This window comes from Phodopus roborovskii, unplaced genomic scaffold, assembly GCF_943737965.1.
Source record: "Phodopus roborovskii unplaced genomic scaffold, PHOROB, whole genome shotgun sequence".
Lineage (NCBI taxonomy): Eukaryota > Metazoa > Chordata > Mammalia > Rodentia > Cricetidae > Phodopus > Phodopus roborovskii.
The window spans coordinates 26,041,868-26,056,332 of record NW_026126540.1 but is presented as its reverse complement, the minus strand read 5'-3'; the positions used below and the strand labels follow the sequence as shown (position 1 = coordinate 26,056,332).

The window sequence follows — 14,465 nt, the reverse complement described above, 5'->3', positions numbered from 1 at the left end:
CTTCCCTCTGGTCTCCTCCTGGTCTCCACAGAGTCCCCTCCTACTTTTGTTTTTTCATTGTTATTTATGCATTTGAGTCTGGGGTATGCATGTGAGAGGAAAATGTGACGCAGTCTTTGTTTCCTGCTGCATCATTCCCTTTTGTTCCCTCCTTCCTGTTTCTGTTAGACTCCCTCTATGTGGTTCCCTCTCCACTTCACGTCCTGTACACATATTAAGATTCATGAGGAAGCGTGCAGTCCATGTCTTCCTTCTGACATAAGTCTGGTGATTTTGGTCTCCAGCTCCACCCGTTTTCCTTGTGAGTCTTCTGTTTTCCTCTGAGCTCGAGCTAGAAGATACTTGCTCCTTCTCCGTACAGTCCCTCTGCATGTCTACCTGTCTATCCCTCTTTTGTTTGCTATTTTTAAGGTAATTTTTTATCTGGTGACAAACAGCAGCCATGGTGGTTATTTTGGACCTGTATGTTGGTAAACTGTATTTCTTCTTGTGATACAAGTTTCTCTCTATATTTCTGAGGTAATATTTTGATTATTTCTTCATTGTCTGCTGGACTCTGATGCATCAATAAATATAATAGTTTACTTCTTTTAGAATGCTGTGAAATTGTGTAGAAGGAACATAGCTTCTGAGGCACTGGGTTTAGGGTCTCTTTTATGTTGGGGAGCTTTCTTAATGGTGTATGTGGCAGGATTAATTGAAAATTCACTGTCATAATTCTGCTGCTATGAAAAAATGGTTAAATCCTCTCCTCTTCCCCCTTCCCTTCCCTTCTCCTCTTCCTTCTCTTCTCCCCTCCCTTCCCCCTCCCCCATCACTCCTCTCTGCTTCTCTGTCTCTGAATAAAAACATGGCTCATCTTTCATGTTTCTGGTAACCATTTTTCTGCATTCATAGCTAAGCTTCTTAGAAAGCTGCTCCATTATACTGCCATTTCCCTACTTAAAAAATTGAAACTTTCCCTCAGTTTTCAGGATTCAGCTTGAACTCCTACATGGCACTCACAAGGCCCATCATGGTCTGGCCTCTATCTCTAATCTTAGTCCCTGCCGTTGTCTGATATATCATTATTCCAGGTACTTTGGTACTTTCTTTTCTCCTTTATGGTGCTATGACTTAAACCTCAAAACTTATGCCTGCTCAGCAAATGCTCTGCCACCAGACACATCTCCAAAACCACGAAATATGCTTTTAATGTTGATTGATTTATTGTGTTTGTATGCCTGTACACCGTGCAGCACACCACAACATGGTACACAGCTTAGGGAACAATTGGTTCTTTCTTTCCATCATGTGGGTTTTGGGGATCAAACTCATCAAGGTCATCGGGTTTAATGGCAAATGCCTTTATCAGCTGAACAAACCTACCGGCCCTCTCATTGGCTCTGGAGTGCTTTTTATTTCTTTAATCCATATGTCAGTTCTTAGAGTTTATGTTCTCTTCCAGGGAATCTCCCCCTCTTTTTGCCTCCATAACCGTTTTTTTTTTTTTTTTTTTTTTTTGTACTGCTAATCCTTTAGAACAGGTCAAAGGTCACTCCTCTCTGATCACCCTTCTGGTTCTCTGTACTTTTCAGCTGTCTTTATCGAAGCCCCTTGTATTATCCCATGCTCTACTCTTTTTGTCTTTGGAATGGAATCCGTTCTTTGTTACTTTGACTTTCCTTGTTCACTGTGCTATGCAGAGGCAGCTTCTAGTCTGCCATTTTTCAGGTCCACCTTCTCTTTGAAGTCTTTCTTCTTGGAGGACTCAAAGCATCAGTTTTCATCCTACCAAGAGCTTCTGTAGTTAGTACCACCCAATCATCATGTTATTGCCATCACATTTTCTAATTTTTATACATGTAATCAGTTTGTTACTTTATATTTTTAGCTTACAAGAGTGTGTGAGCTACCAGTAGGTAAGAGCTAACTCTTGATTATCTTTATATTCCCAGTGCCTTACGACAATGTCTCGCATGTTGGAGGTGTTTAATAAGTATTGGATAGAAGGGTGAATATGTAATACAAATGTATAGTCTATAAATTATTTAATATGTATGTATCTTGTTTTCCTGACTAGATTATAGGCTTCTTGTAGATAAGGATATAAAATATAATAGTGCTCTCCCCTTACCCGTGGTTTTACCTTGTTGTCTGTGGTCAGCCATGATCTAAAAATATAAAATACAATATTTCAGAAGTAAACACTTTGTAAGCTTAAAATTGTGTGGCATTCTGAGTACCATGATAAAGCTTTATGTCATTCTATGTTGTCCCCTATGTGGTAGTCACCTCATAATTGGGTCAGTTATCAGAGTGCCTGCTCTAGTATCACAGTGCTTGCTGTATTTAAATAACCCTTAATGATGCCTTCAGTTCATGAGAGTACATTATTAGCAATCACATACACCCAAGGGGAGCCATGGAGTACTTCCCTTACAACAGTAAGAAAAAGAATCCTGGTAAGATTGCCAAGGCCTATATTAGGAACACCTCTTTGCCCTTCTATCTATGAAATTATGAACAAGAGAAAGTAAATGTATGCTGGTTTTGTTGAAGCACCTTAAACTACAAAAGTTGCAGCCGCAGTGCATGATAATTGCTTAGTGCAGATGGGAATAGCATCCATTGTGGGTTTCAGTACCAACTATGTATGGTTCCTGGCATTCATTGTAGTTCTTGGAACATAACCCCTGTGGGTAAAGGGGGGAAGCTATTGTAATGTTTAGGGTACTTTTAGACAAAGAATAGTAATTTTTTATGGTCAATGCAAAGGAACTTATTTCTAGATGATTATTTCTCAGTAATAAAAATTATGAGGTCAGGCTAGAGAAAAGGCTCGGTGGTTGAAACCACCGACTGCTCCTCCAGAGGACCCAGGTTCAACTCCCAGCACCCATATGGCAGCTCACAACAGTCTGTAACTCCAGTTCCAGGGGACTGGACACCATGGCAAAACACCAATAGTAGTAAAATAAATACATAAAAAGAAAAAAGAAGAGAAAAAATTACAAGGTCAAAAATCTGTTAGAAGCTGAGTGTGATGGTTCATGCCTATAATCCCAATATTCTAGAGATCAAGGCAGGAACATGGCTCTGAGTTCATGGTGAGCCTGGGCTACAAGACAAAACTGTCTCAAAAAACAAACAAAAAGACAAACTGTATTAGAAAAGTATGTTGAGGCTACAGAAATAGCAGTTAGGAGCCGTTGTTGCTCTTGCAGAGGACTTGGGTTAAGTTTCCAGCAACTGAATGGTGGCTCCCATCTAATCTGTCCTCTAGTTCCAAGGAATCTAAAGATCTTCCTAACCTCTGTGCTCACTGGACATGAACATGGTATACATACATACATGTAGACAACACCATACACATAAAATTGATGTAAAAAACTAAAAAAAGAAAATGTGTTATTACCAAAAGCCATGAGGGCTGGTTATTTATTTACTCATTTACTTATTTCTTTATCTGTCTGTTTATTTATTTATTTATTTTTGTGCTAGATCCCTAAGCATTCTGGGTAAGCATTCTCATACTGAGCTATATCCCCAATTCTGTTTTTAATTAAATAGAATAAGAATTGTGTAGTCTTTGCTAGAATATTGGGCATGATGTGGATTTACATCCCTAAGTCTCACCCATTTTTCCTATTGAAGATGGTCTGATCATGCCAAGGTTTTGAAAGGACATCAGCATATCCCTTAAGCAGACCTAACTGTTTAATTATTCAAACAGTGTTGAGACTGCTCCTGTTGGTTTTTTCTCTCCTTTGTGTGTTCTGTGGAGTGACAAGAATGAGCCAAAATCTCATCTAGACTTTTTCAACAGTACTCTATTTTGAAATGGGAGCATGATTTTAACTTCTACACTCTAAAGTCAGCTTTATGAGTGTAAATACATTAACTTGTAAAACTTAATTTTCCTCATTTTAATAAAATTTACTTCCTGTTTCTTACATTAGACATTGTTTTGCTAGCATGTAGCAAGGGAAGTGAAAATTTACTGGATTGCAAATTCTTTCTTTTCCTTTAGAATTACAATGGTGTGTCTGATGTAGAACTGAGAGTAGCATTACCGGATGGAACAGCAGTTACCGTCAGAGTTAAAAAGAACAGTACTACAGACCAAGTATACCAGGTAAATTAAACTTGAGCAAGTCAACTTGACATTGGATGATGTGAAACTAAGTAAAAAATTAAATGAGTTAATACTTACAAAATGTGCAGAGTGAGTTCCAGGACAGCCAAAGCTGCACAAAGAAACCCTGTCTCCAAAGACCAAAAAAAAAAAAAAAAAAAAAAAAACCATTTGGTATGTTCAGGTTTGTGAGCAGGTTGCATGTATGCATGTGTGGGTGTACATACTTGTACTTGGGAAGATCAGAGGTTGATATTGATGTCTTCCTAAAATTGGGTGTTGTCCTCTATCACTCTGTTTTATTCCTTTGAGACAGAATCTCTAGACTGGTGACCAGCAAGCTCTAGCAATCATCCTGGCTTCACCTCAACAGTGCTGGGGTTACAATGTTGAGTGTATAGGTCTGTGCTCACCTTTTTATGTGAGTGCTAGGGATTCAAACTCAGATTCTCATACTTGTCCAGCAAGTGCTTTTATCCACTAAGCCACCTATCTCCATAGTCCCTTGTGTGTGTGTGTTTTATGCTCATGCATGTGCTTGTGGAGGTGCACATGTGTGTTCTGATGAACTTGGACCATGTATATATGCATGTTTCCTTGTAGGTCATTTTTTAATCTCCTTTAAGCTCCCTGTATATTCTATAAATAGAAATTTACTCTAGGATCTGGAGAGATGGGTCAATGGTTAAGAATGGCTGCTCTTCCAGGGAACCTGGTGTTCAATTCCCAGCACCCACATTACAGCTCACAACTGCCTATGACTCCAGTTCCAAGAGATCTGATACCTGTTACACAGATGCATGTGGGCCAGACACCAATGTGCATAAAATAAAAATAAAATAAATTAAAAAAAATTTACTCTAGAGGCTTGATTATATTCAAGTTCTATTTTTTAATACAAAATACAAATACTCTAAGTTAGGCTATAATAATATAATTTATTGCTTCTCAGTAGGCACTCCTCAGTGTCTATTTGTCCATTTTAGTGGTAACATGATTAATTGGTAGTCTTTTCAATTCAGAGTTCCTACCAATCTTTTACCAGATACGTCTGTCCATTGGTGATTGTTGCCTTATCAGTAACTCCATAAAGGTTGCAAAATGCTGGTTTTCAATTCTCCTATTTTTTTCACATAGCCAGAATTCTTCTGTAAGTAACTCTTCCTTATCAGTTAAGGTTATTGATATAGCCTGAAAAGCAGTTTGTGGGGAAAGTTTAAAATTTTAATTCTTTCCTTTATTGGCAATTTTCAGAGTAAAGAATTGATGCCTTAGTAGATTCCATTGTTGTTCAGTGCACTAATTGTTTTTCTTTGATTGTTTGGTTTTTTAAATTTTTTAATTTCATTTATTTATTTAGTTAGTTATTTTTGGTTTTTCAAGACAGGGTTTCTCTGTATTGCTTTGGAGCCTGTCCTGGAACTAGCTCTGTAGACCAGGCTGGCCTCTGAACTCACAGAGATCCTCCTGCCTCTGCCTCCCCAGTGCTTGGATTAAAGGCTTGTGCCGCCAATGCCTGGCCAGTGCACTAATTGTTAATACTGTGTTTTTAGTTATAGGTAAATTTCTAATTAAAAGTGATTTAATAAATAGCATGTTGAGGCAGGAGATATGACTTAGAGTTTAAGAACACTAGCTGGTCTTCCAGAGGTCCTGAGTTCAATTCTCAACAACAACACGATGGCTCACACCATCTATAATGAGATCTGGTGCCCTCTTCTGGCCTACAGGGATATATTCAGACAGATTACAGCATATATAATAAATAAATATATAAATAAATAAATTCTTAAAAATAGATGAATAGTCTGGGTGTCAGTTGTTAGCACTGACTACAGGTCCATTTATTTGCCTTTAATCTTAACTTGATCAAGATCTTCAAGGAGACAGATTTCTGGTTACCAAAGCTTATAAAAGCACTCCTTTATAGAAAACAAAAACAAAACAAAAAAAAAAACAAACAAAAAAAATCTTTCCTTCATTTAATTGTCTGCAATATATCATGGCAATTGATATGTAGGTAGGATTCCAGCCATCTTTGAAATTTTATGGTACTGGAGTAATTGCAAAAAGTTTTTTACTTTTTTAGTTTGTTTTTCAAGACAGGGTTTCTCTGTGTAACCGCTCTGGCTGTCCTCTGGCTGTAGACCAGGCTGGCCTCAAACAGAGATATACCTGCCCCTCTCTCCCAAGTGCTGAGGTGAAAGGCGTGTGCCACCATGCCCAGCAAGTTTTCAGTTGTTTTGTTCTCTACTTTTTTCAGTGGTTCTTTAGAAAAAACCTAGGGTATTTTGTTGTTTATTTTATGTTTGTATATCTGTGAATATGTGTGTAAACATTGTGCGCAGTTCTCTGGAAAGACTAGCAGAAGACATTGGGTACCCTGAAACTGGAGTTCCAGCCTGGGTGCTGGGAACTAAACTCATGTCCTCTGTAAGCACAGCAATGCTATTAACTGGACCATCTCTCTAGCACAAACCTAGGGTGTTTTTTAATTACTGAATGTTGTAGCTAGGAGCCATTTTGTAAACCCTGAGAGTATTCTGGTTTTGATCCAGTGCAATACAGAGGGTGATTTAGAATACTTGTAATTTCCGGTTCCTACACAACTTCAGATAAACCTAGGAAGAAGGGATATAATCATAATTGATTCAGTCTTGAACACTTTTTAGCTGTTTTTGAATTGTTTAGTAAATAACTTGCTTATGTTGGGAGTGCTCTTTCTCATCTGTCATGTTAGGTCCATAGTTTTCAGAGAGGACTTCTTTCTGTTTAATATGCTGCTTGTCAATGTTTTGTTACTTTTGTGAAGATATGGGTGACTGTTATTAAGGAAGGACAGTGTCTGATATCCCCAGTTTAGAGCATAGACCATCTGAAAAATAAATGTAAGCTGAATTGTGAAACTAAGTATCAGAGGCTCTGTTTTAGGTACGGTGAGATGACTCAGTGGATAAAGTCTTTTACCTCTAAGCCTGGCAACCTGAGTCTAACCCTTAGAGGAGAGCTGACTCTTGCATGTTGTTCTCTGAGCTCACCCCCCACCCATATACACTGACTATATATACACATACATAGACAAACTTTATTAAGTATTTTTTAAAACTATTTTCACTTTATGATCTGTCCTGTCAAATACATTTCTTTAAGTGATATAAAACACCTTGGTGGGGACTCAAGTGATCCATTGTCTTTTTCTGGTTTCTGCAGGCACCCAAATATAAATGGCATTCATTCACATACAGGCACACACACACACATTAGTAAAGATAATTAAAAAAGAACCTTTGTGGTTCTTTGAAAAAGCAACTTTTGACACCAAGGAAGAACTATCAGATTACATGGGAAGGGAGGTGCTCCCAGAGAACAGCTATATTTGGGTTTATGTGTATGTGTGCACTTGTGTAACTTATGGATAGCTGTGGGCCATGGTGAATTTTATGATCCAGGATGCAGAATGTCTCCCTTTCCCCCCTCTCAAACATACACCTGCCCCCATAGCATTGTCTGAATTTACTTTTCCTGAAACAATTCTATCCTTTTAAACTTCAGGCTATTGCAGCAAAGGTTGGCATGGACAGTACAACAGTGAATTACTTTGCCTTATTTGAAGTTATCAATCATTCCTTTGGTAAGTGCTAGTGGCTGTTACTGTATTTTGTTTGGGGGGTGTTCATTCTAATACTGTAATACAGAAACTGCTTTGCCAAAGAAGGATGATAGGAGAATCCACTCACTAGTAGTGCCTTCAGCAAGCAGACTTGGCAGATCTTGTAAAGGATTTCTGATCGCTATCCATCTGTCTTCTTCTTTTTTTCTTTTTTGTTAGTATATAGCAAGTTTGATTCCTCGAGAGCATCCATCTTTCTATTATTTTTCTTCCCAACTTTCAGTAGCCTAATACACAGATATAAATTGTGTTATAAAGAATTGGTAAGATCAGTTGCTTGAATTCTAATCTTATCCTTTCTAAGCTTATCTTTCTATAAAGGAGAAATATGGAGTCTGTGTTGGAAAGCCAAGTGAGCCCCAAGAAGGGACTCAGGAAGCCAGTATAGGGACTAGAAGTAAAATGTGTTGGCACACAGCTGTGATCCCAGCCCAGTGGAGCAGGTTGTCGGAAGCTACTCGGAAGAGGCCTGGACTATGGCAAATGCCTTAGGGTTTGGGGAATGGATGAGAAAGAAGTACCTTTCAGTTCTGCATAAATAAATGTAGTACATTGTAGGTGGCCATTGGAGAGACCCTAGATGTGCCATAGCTGGGTAAAGAGGAGAGACTGCTCTGAAGGCATTTGGTGGACTTAGCTTGCCTACTTTGATGTTTGTACCTTAGCACATCATAGATCAAGCATTTTTGGAGTGGGCACTCTCTGTTGTCTTGTTAGCTAAAAGAGCTGTCATTCAAGCAATAGATTTCAGTCATTCGCTTTACTGGCCAGAGTCTTAGTTGGAAAGGATAGATTCGGCTGATATGCACTTGTCATGTGTTTCTAAGGTAGAGGTTCTGATGAATTTGGGCTGATGCTGTAATTAATGACAACTAGTGTATTGGTCTGCCTTGTACAGTTCCTACTTGGGAAACTCCTGTATACGTCTCCACTTCATCTTTCTTTATTTTGTCTCCTTCAGTACGTAAGCTGGCACCTAATGAATTTCCTCATAAACTCTACGTCCAGAATTATACATCAGCTGTGCCAGGCACCTGCCTGACCGTTCGCAAGTGGCTCTTTACAACGGAAGAAGAAATCCTCTTAAATGACAATGACCTTGCTGTTACTTACTTCTTTCATCAGGTAGGTAAATAAATCTTCCTCCTAAGAGCCAGTTTTTTTTTTTTTTCTTTTTTTCTTTTTTCTTTTTTTCTGTTTGTAGATAGCTGGTAATTTGACAATTCAGTGTATTCCATTTTGTAAGAGATAAATGCTAGAGTTATACCAGAGTTTTTTTAAAAGTTCAATTTTTTTTTTAAATCAACAAAATGAGTCTTATGATTTTTGCATGTTCATGGTTTTTAAAGCGGTATTATATATACTGTGTGTCTTGGGAAAGCAAAATATATTTTTTTACTTTGTTCTCATATCATAGTCACCACAAAAGACTTCTGTGATGTCATAGGGCATAGGGATTTCTCTGCACCAGCAAGTGTGTGATGCTTGAGTGGCTACCACCCCAGGCTTCATTAAATGTAATTCAGTTCTGACATTATCTACCTGGAAATATCAAGCCTCACAGATCAAGGTCTAAATTCCTCAAAGTGCCTCCATTTTAGAGCTGATTACAAGTCCTCTGAAACTCTAAACAGCTGGCTGCAATTGAAGTTCCCATGACACCCTCCCCCCACCATACACTGCTTCTGCTCTGAGTAATTTGCTTAATCTTCTCACAGAGCTCAGGAAACTTGATATTTACCACTTTATTACAGAGGATATTTTAAAGAACATGAATAAACAGAAATACAGTAATGTATAGTGTGCTTTAAAAGATCTAGAGCATAGGAGCATCCATATTGGGAGGGCTGGGGATATACTTCCTTCCTGGCAGGTGGAAGAATTCTCATGTTCACTGTCCTGCAAATTGGTCATGTTAAGTAGTCCAAGAGCTCCATCTTTTGAGTTCGGATGTGAGTGTGTGTAGAGACTTAATACATGAGCATGACTGAAATATAAGCAACCATATTAAAATGTGATTGGCCTCTCTGTACACCATTCCTTTTTCATAGGGGCTAGGATCCCCTTCATAAATTGGGATCTTGTCATGAGAGGGTTTTGTTTCATTTGGATATGTGTTCATGTGTAGAGAGTGGTAGTGTGGGTAAACTTGAGCCTGAGCCTGTGTGTGTGTGGAAGCCAGAAGTCAACTTTGGGTAGTGTTCATAAGAAATTACCCACTTCAATTTTGAGATAGGGTCTCTCACTTGGCTTGGAACATACCGTTTAGGCTTAGACTACCTGACCAGCAAGCCCCAGGATCCCACTGTCCCTGCCTCCCCAGCATTGGGATTACAAGCATGTGCTACCACATTTGTCTTCTTTTTTAAATAGTGTTTATGAGTGGCCTGTCTGCCTGTATGTATGTATACCATATGCATGCCTGGTGCCCAGGGAAGCAAAAAGAGGATCAAGTTCTCTGGACGTTACAGATAGTTATAAGTTACCATGTGGGTGCTGTGAACCAAATCTGGCCCCTTTGTGAAAGCAACAAATGCTTTTACAATGAGCCATCTCTCCAGCCCTATACGAAGCTATCTGTATGGGTGCTGGGGATTGAACTGAGATGCTGTGCTTACACAGCAAACAGTTTACCAACTGAGCTCTTTCCCCAGCACCTTCAGAGGGTCCCTTTATAGCCAACTTTATAGCCAAAGATAGAAAGACACAGCCCCCTAAGAACATTCAGGGGCCTGGGAAAATGTTTCAGTGGGTAAGAGCCCTGGCTCTGCAATCATAAAGACCTGAGCTCTAATCCTTAACACTCACACCAAGAAGGAGAACATAGCAAATGAAGTCATGGAGACTGAGGTAGCATATATAGGGCCAGCATGGGTCTGTACCAGGTCCTCTGTGTGTAGCATAGTTTCCACTGTAGTGTTTTTATGGGATTCCTGGGTATGCCAACAATTGGGTTTCTGATCTTGTGCCTTCTCTTGGGCTCTTTTCCTTCTGTTGCCAATTCTGATATTATTTTTGTTTTTCTTACATAATTTATTATCACTTAGAAACCCATTTGTTTTATTTTTTAAAAAATTTAAATTTATTCTATTATTCTATATTTTTCACATCATGTATCTTGATTTCCAGTCCCTTCCCATCTGTCCTGCACCCTGGCACCCCTACCCAATAAAGCAAAACTCAAGAGAAAAAGAGGAAGAAAATAAAATGAGAAAAGTAAAAAAGGGGAAGCTGCAATGTGACCCAACAAGTCACGCAGTATACCCCTTGATCCATACATCTCTACTTGTAAGCGTTCATTGCAAAGAAGGAGCCATTGGTCTGGTTCAAGGCCCTTGGTCTCCACTATATGTTCGATGCTGGGCCTACACTAGGACTCTTGGACATTACGTTGGTATCCTTGTTGTGGAGATCCTGTAGCTTTGGATCTGTGGGTCAGGGTCCTTCACGTATTCCAGCAAATCATAGTTGGAGCAGGCCAAGTCTGGACCTGGGCATCTGTAGGGTTGGTCCACCAGATGGGAAATGGGGATAGCTCTCCCATGGTCAGAGTTTCAGAACTGACTCTCTCACACCTGTGCCAACAGTATTGGCTCTATTGTGCTACCCTAGCAAGGTACAAGAACTGCTCTCCTCAGTGTTGCAGCTGGTGGGGGTCAGGGACAGCTCTCCCTCTCTTATGACCACAAGGCCAGCTCTCCCACCTGCCCCAGGCATTGATGAGCAGAGAGGGGTTGAGGAGGACAGCCCTCCCCAACCCATGGTGCCACAAGGCAAGAATAAATGTGCATAAATTGTATTAATATACGAAATGTCTTGAACATAAGTAAAAGTATACATACATAGAATATGGTAAGAATAATGTGCATAAAACATAAGTGGAAAGATTTCACATATAAACTGAATTTTACATAGCTTACCACAAATAAGAATATATAACAATGTAAGCTGTAAAATACTATCATCTCACTCTTACTCAAATTCACAAGAAAATAGGCTAATCTACCTTATATCCCTTCTAAACCATACCTTTCCCAACCATACCCTATTCCTATCTAAAAGATAGACCCGAGTGTAAGCATCACCTTCCATACCCAACCCTAAATAACTAAAACCAACCCAAAGAAGATGACTATTATCCCCAAATTCCAAGGGTAGGGAAAGGGGGTGTCACTGTCTTAAGGTTAGTTCCTACTGAAATGGGACGATGATTGCTCCATGGGATCCTGTAGGAAGAAAATTTTTAGCAACCAAATTTCTTAACAGAACTGGCTGTGACATATGTAGGTAGTCACTGTGTGGCAGAAGATGGTTGGCTGTAGTTCTATTTGAAACTCTGGCCAGGGTATAATAAGAAGGTGCACCATTACAGCTAGCTAGTCATTGCATCAGTCAGTTTTTCACTTTTTCCAACTACAAATGATTCCATGTTTTTAATATTCTCATCCTTAGATATTATCTGAATGGCATGCCTTCTAGAAACAGTGTTCTATCTGCCAGCTTGCCATTATCCTCAGACATGGAACAGATTCTATCTGCTAGTCTTTCTATCTGATGTTCCAGTTTTTTAAACTTATTAGTAGCTTCCTCCGACCAGAAACGAGCTCTTTCTGCTAGCATGTTAATGCATTGCATTGTTTCTGTTCTGGTTATTGAGGTATCAGACATGGAACAAATTCTGTTTTTTACTTGGTCATTTTTATGTTTCACGGTTTGTATTCTACCTGTCAGCTTTCCAGTGCCATCTTCAATATTCTGAAACTTTTTTTCTAAGCATTCTATGTTTTGAATTCTATCTTTTTCAATGTTTCGAGTCCTTGTTACTAAGTCTCCTATGGTTTGTACAAGTTCCTTATTGTTTGCTGTAATCTCAAACCATTTCTTTAAGAATATCATGTTAATGATGAAACCCATTGCTATTACAAAATAAAAGTACATATTGGTCCAGTCATAATTTTCTTCTGCTAAAATTCCTTCTATATATGAAGTAAAATAATTCCTAAAGTCCTGCATTGTAAAATTATCTGCCAGATCTCAGATATTATATCAGCTTAAATTGCAAAGGATGTTACAATTACCTTAGGTGTAATTCTGCTGTCCTGGAACTTTGATGCTTTTAGTTGTAGATCTCAGCTTGTGGTAGTTACGCCTGGAGGTGTACCACCAAATAGTGTCCGAAAGTGTACCGCCAAATAGAGTCTGGCAGCAGACGATCCTTCTGATCCCGGTCCCTGTAGAATAGCTCTTAACAAACTATGGCAAGCTAAATTTTGTTAGACTAATGAGTAAAAGGAGTCTTGTGGAATTGCTGGGACTGCAGGGCTAACGGTGGGAAACGTGCAAGCAGGGCGGGCGCCAAGCACCTCTGCACGAATGCAAAGTGGGGAAATGGGCAAAAAATGAGAAGTAGTGAGTGTGAATCTGGAGCTGGCTGGTTTTTTTTTTTTTTCTTTCAGTGAGCCCATGCTTCTCCATCGTCAGTTTAACCAGAGTTTCTAGAAGAAACAAGCCAACATCATTGTTTACTTATCTCCAAATTGTGAAAAGTTTTAGAGTCATTAAATTCCTTGTTCTCATCAAGTATTTCTAGGCATGGACTTTCATTGTTCTTCATTACTACCAGGAAGGCTCAGTAACTGTAGGTGTCAGTTAATTGCGAAACATATTCCAGATACTTCAAAAATTCACAGGCAGTGTGGTTCACATCATTAATCACAGCATTTTAGAGGCAGGGGCAGGCGGATCTCTGAGTTCAAAGTCAGCCTGGTCTACAAAGCCAGTTCCAGGATAGGAAGAGTCGTTACACTGTGTTCGCCTTGAAATCAGAGATCTGCTGGCCTCTGCCTCTTGAGTGCTGGGATTAAAGGTGTGTGCCACCACTGCCCAGCCACTTTATTTCTTTTTTAACCAAATGTCCTTTTTATTTTTTCTCCTAAGCCTAACACACTGTAAAAAAACTTAGGTTTTACTTCATCTGAATCTGTCTTTACTGTATATCTCTACATTTTCTTTCTAGCCACAAGTCTTGTGTCTGCTAAACAGCATTGCTAAAATTAAAGTGGCAGCTGTTTTAGCCACCGTCTTTCCAAGATGGGGGTGGGAGGGAGGATTCGTTGGGGAGAGGGTATGTTTACTGCCAGCACTGAAAGCTGTGCTCACCACCTTGGTCTATGCTGCCATCAAGCAGCATGCTGCCAGCTTGGAGATATGGTCACTGCTACTGCCTGCTCTCGTACACACCATTGAGTTTTTGGCAGGGCCTCTTAAAAGTGCCCTGCAGTTTTTTCTGCTTATGCTGAATCAGGAAACCTCCCTTAAAAGAGTGGTTCGAGTCTTGCTTGTCTCTAGCAAAACAGAGCCTGCCCGAGAAAAATGCTGCTACCAAGAAGCCTTGCTTGTTTCTGTTCTTTTGTTTCTAAAATCCATTTTTAAGCTTTTGTCAAGTTTTTGTTTGTTTGTTTTTAATTTTTATTTTTTTCGATCCCAGTTCCCTCCCCTGCGCTCCACGGATTCCCCCCCCCCCATCCACTCCCCAGGGAGGATGAGGCCTTCAATGAGGGATCATCGAAGTCTGTCAAATCATTTGGGGTAGGGCCTAGGCCCTCTCCTGTGTTTCTAGGCTAAGGGAGTATCCCTCCATGGGGATTGGACTTATTATTGCACTAGGGATACATCCTG

At 39.5% G+C, this 14,465-nt stretch overlaps 1 protein-coding gene across 2 annotated transcripts in view; it reads left to right on the top strand.

Moving 5' to 3' along the window:
• Snx27 (sorting nexin 27) overlaps positions 1–14,465 on the top strand; it is a 77,963-nt gene that overhangs the window by 42,197 nt on the left and 21,301 nt on the right. For both annotated transcript variants that reach the window (XM_051198788.1, XM_051198789.1), the window contains exons 5-7: positions 4,013–4,117; positions 7,670–7,748; positions 8,749–8,912. In XM_051198788.1, the coding sequence (XP_051054745.1) occupies positions 4,013–4,117; positions 7,670–7,748; positions 8,749–8,912 (348 nt within the window). The remainder of the gene's footprint in view (positions 1–4,012; positions 4,118–7,669; positions 7,749–8,748; positions 8,913–14,465) is intronic.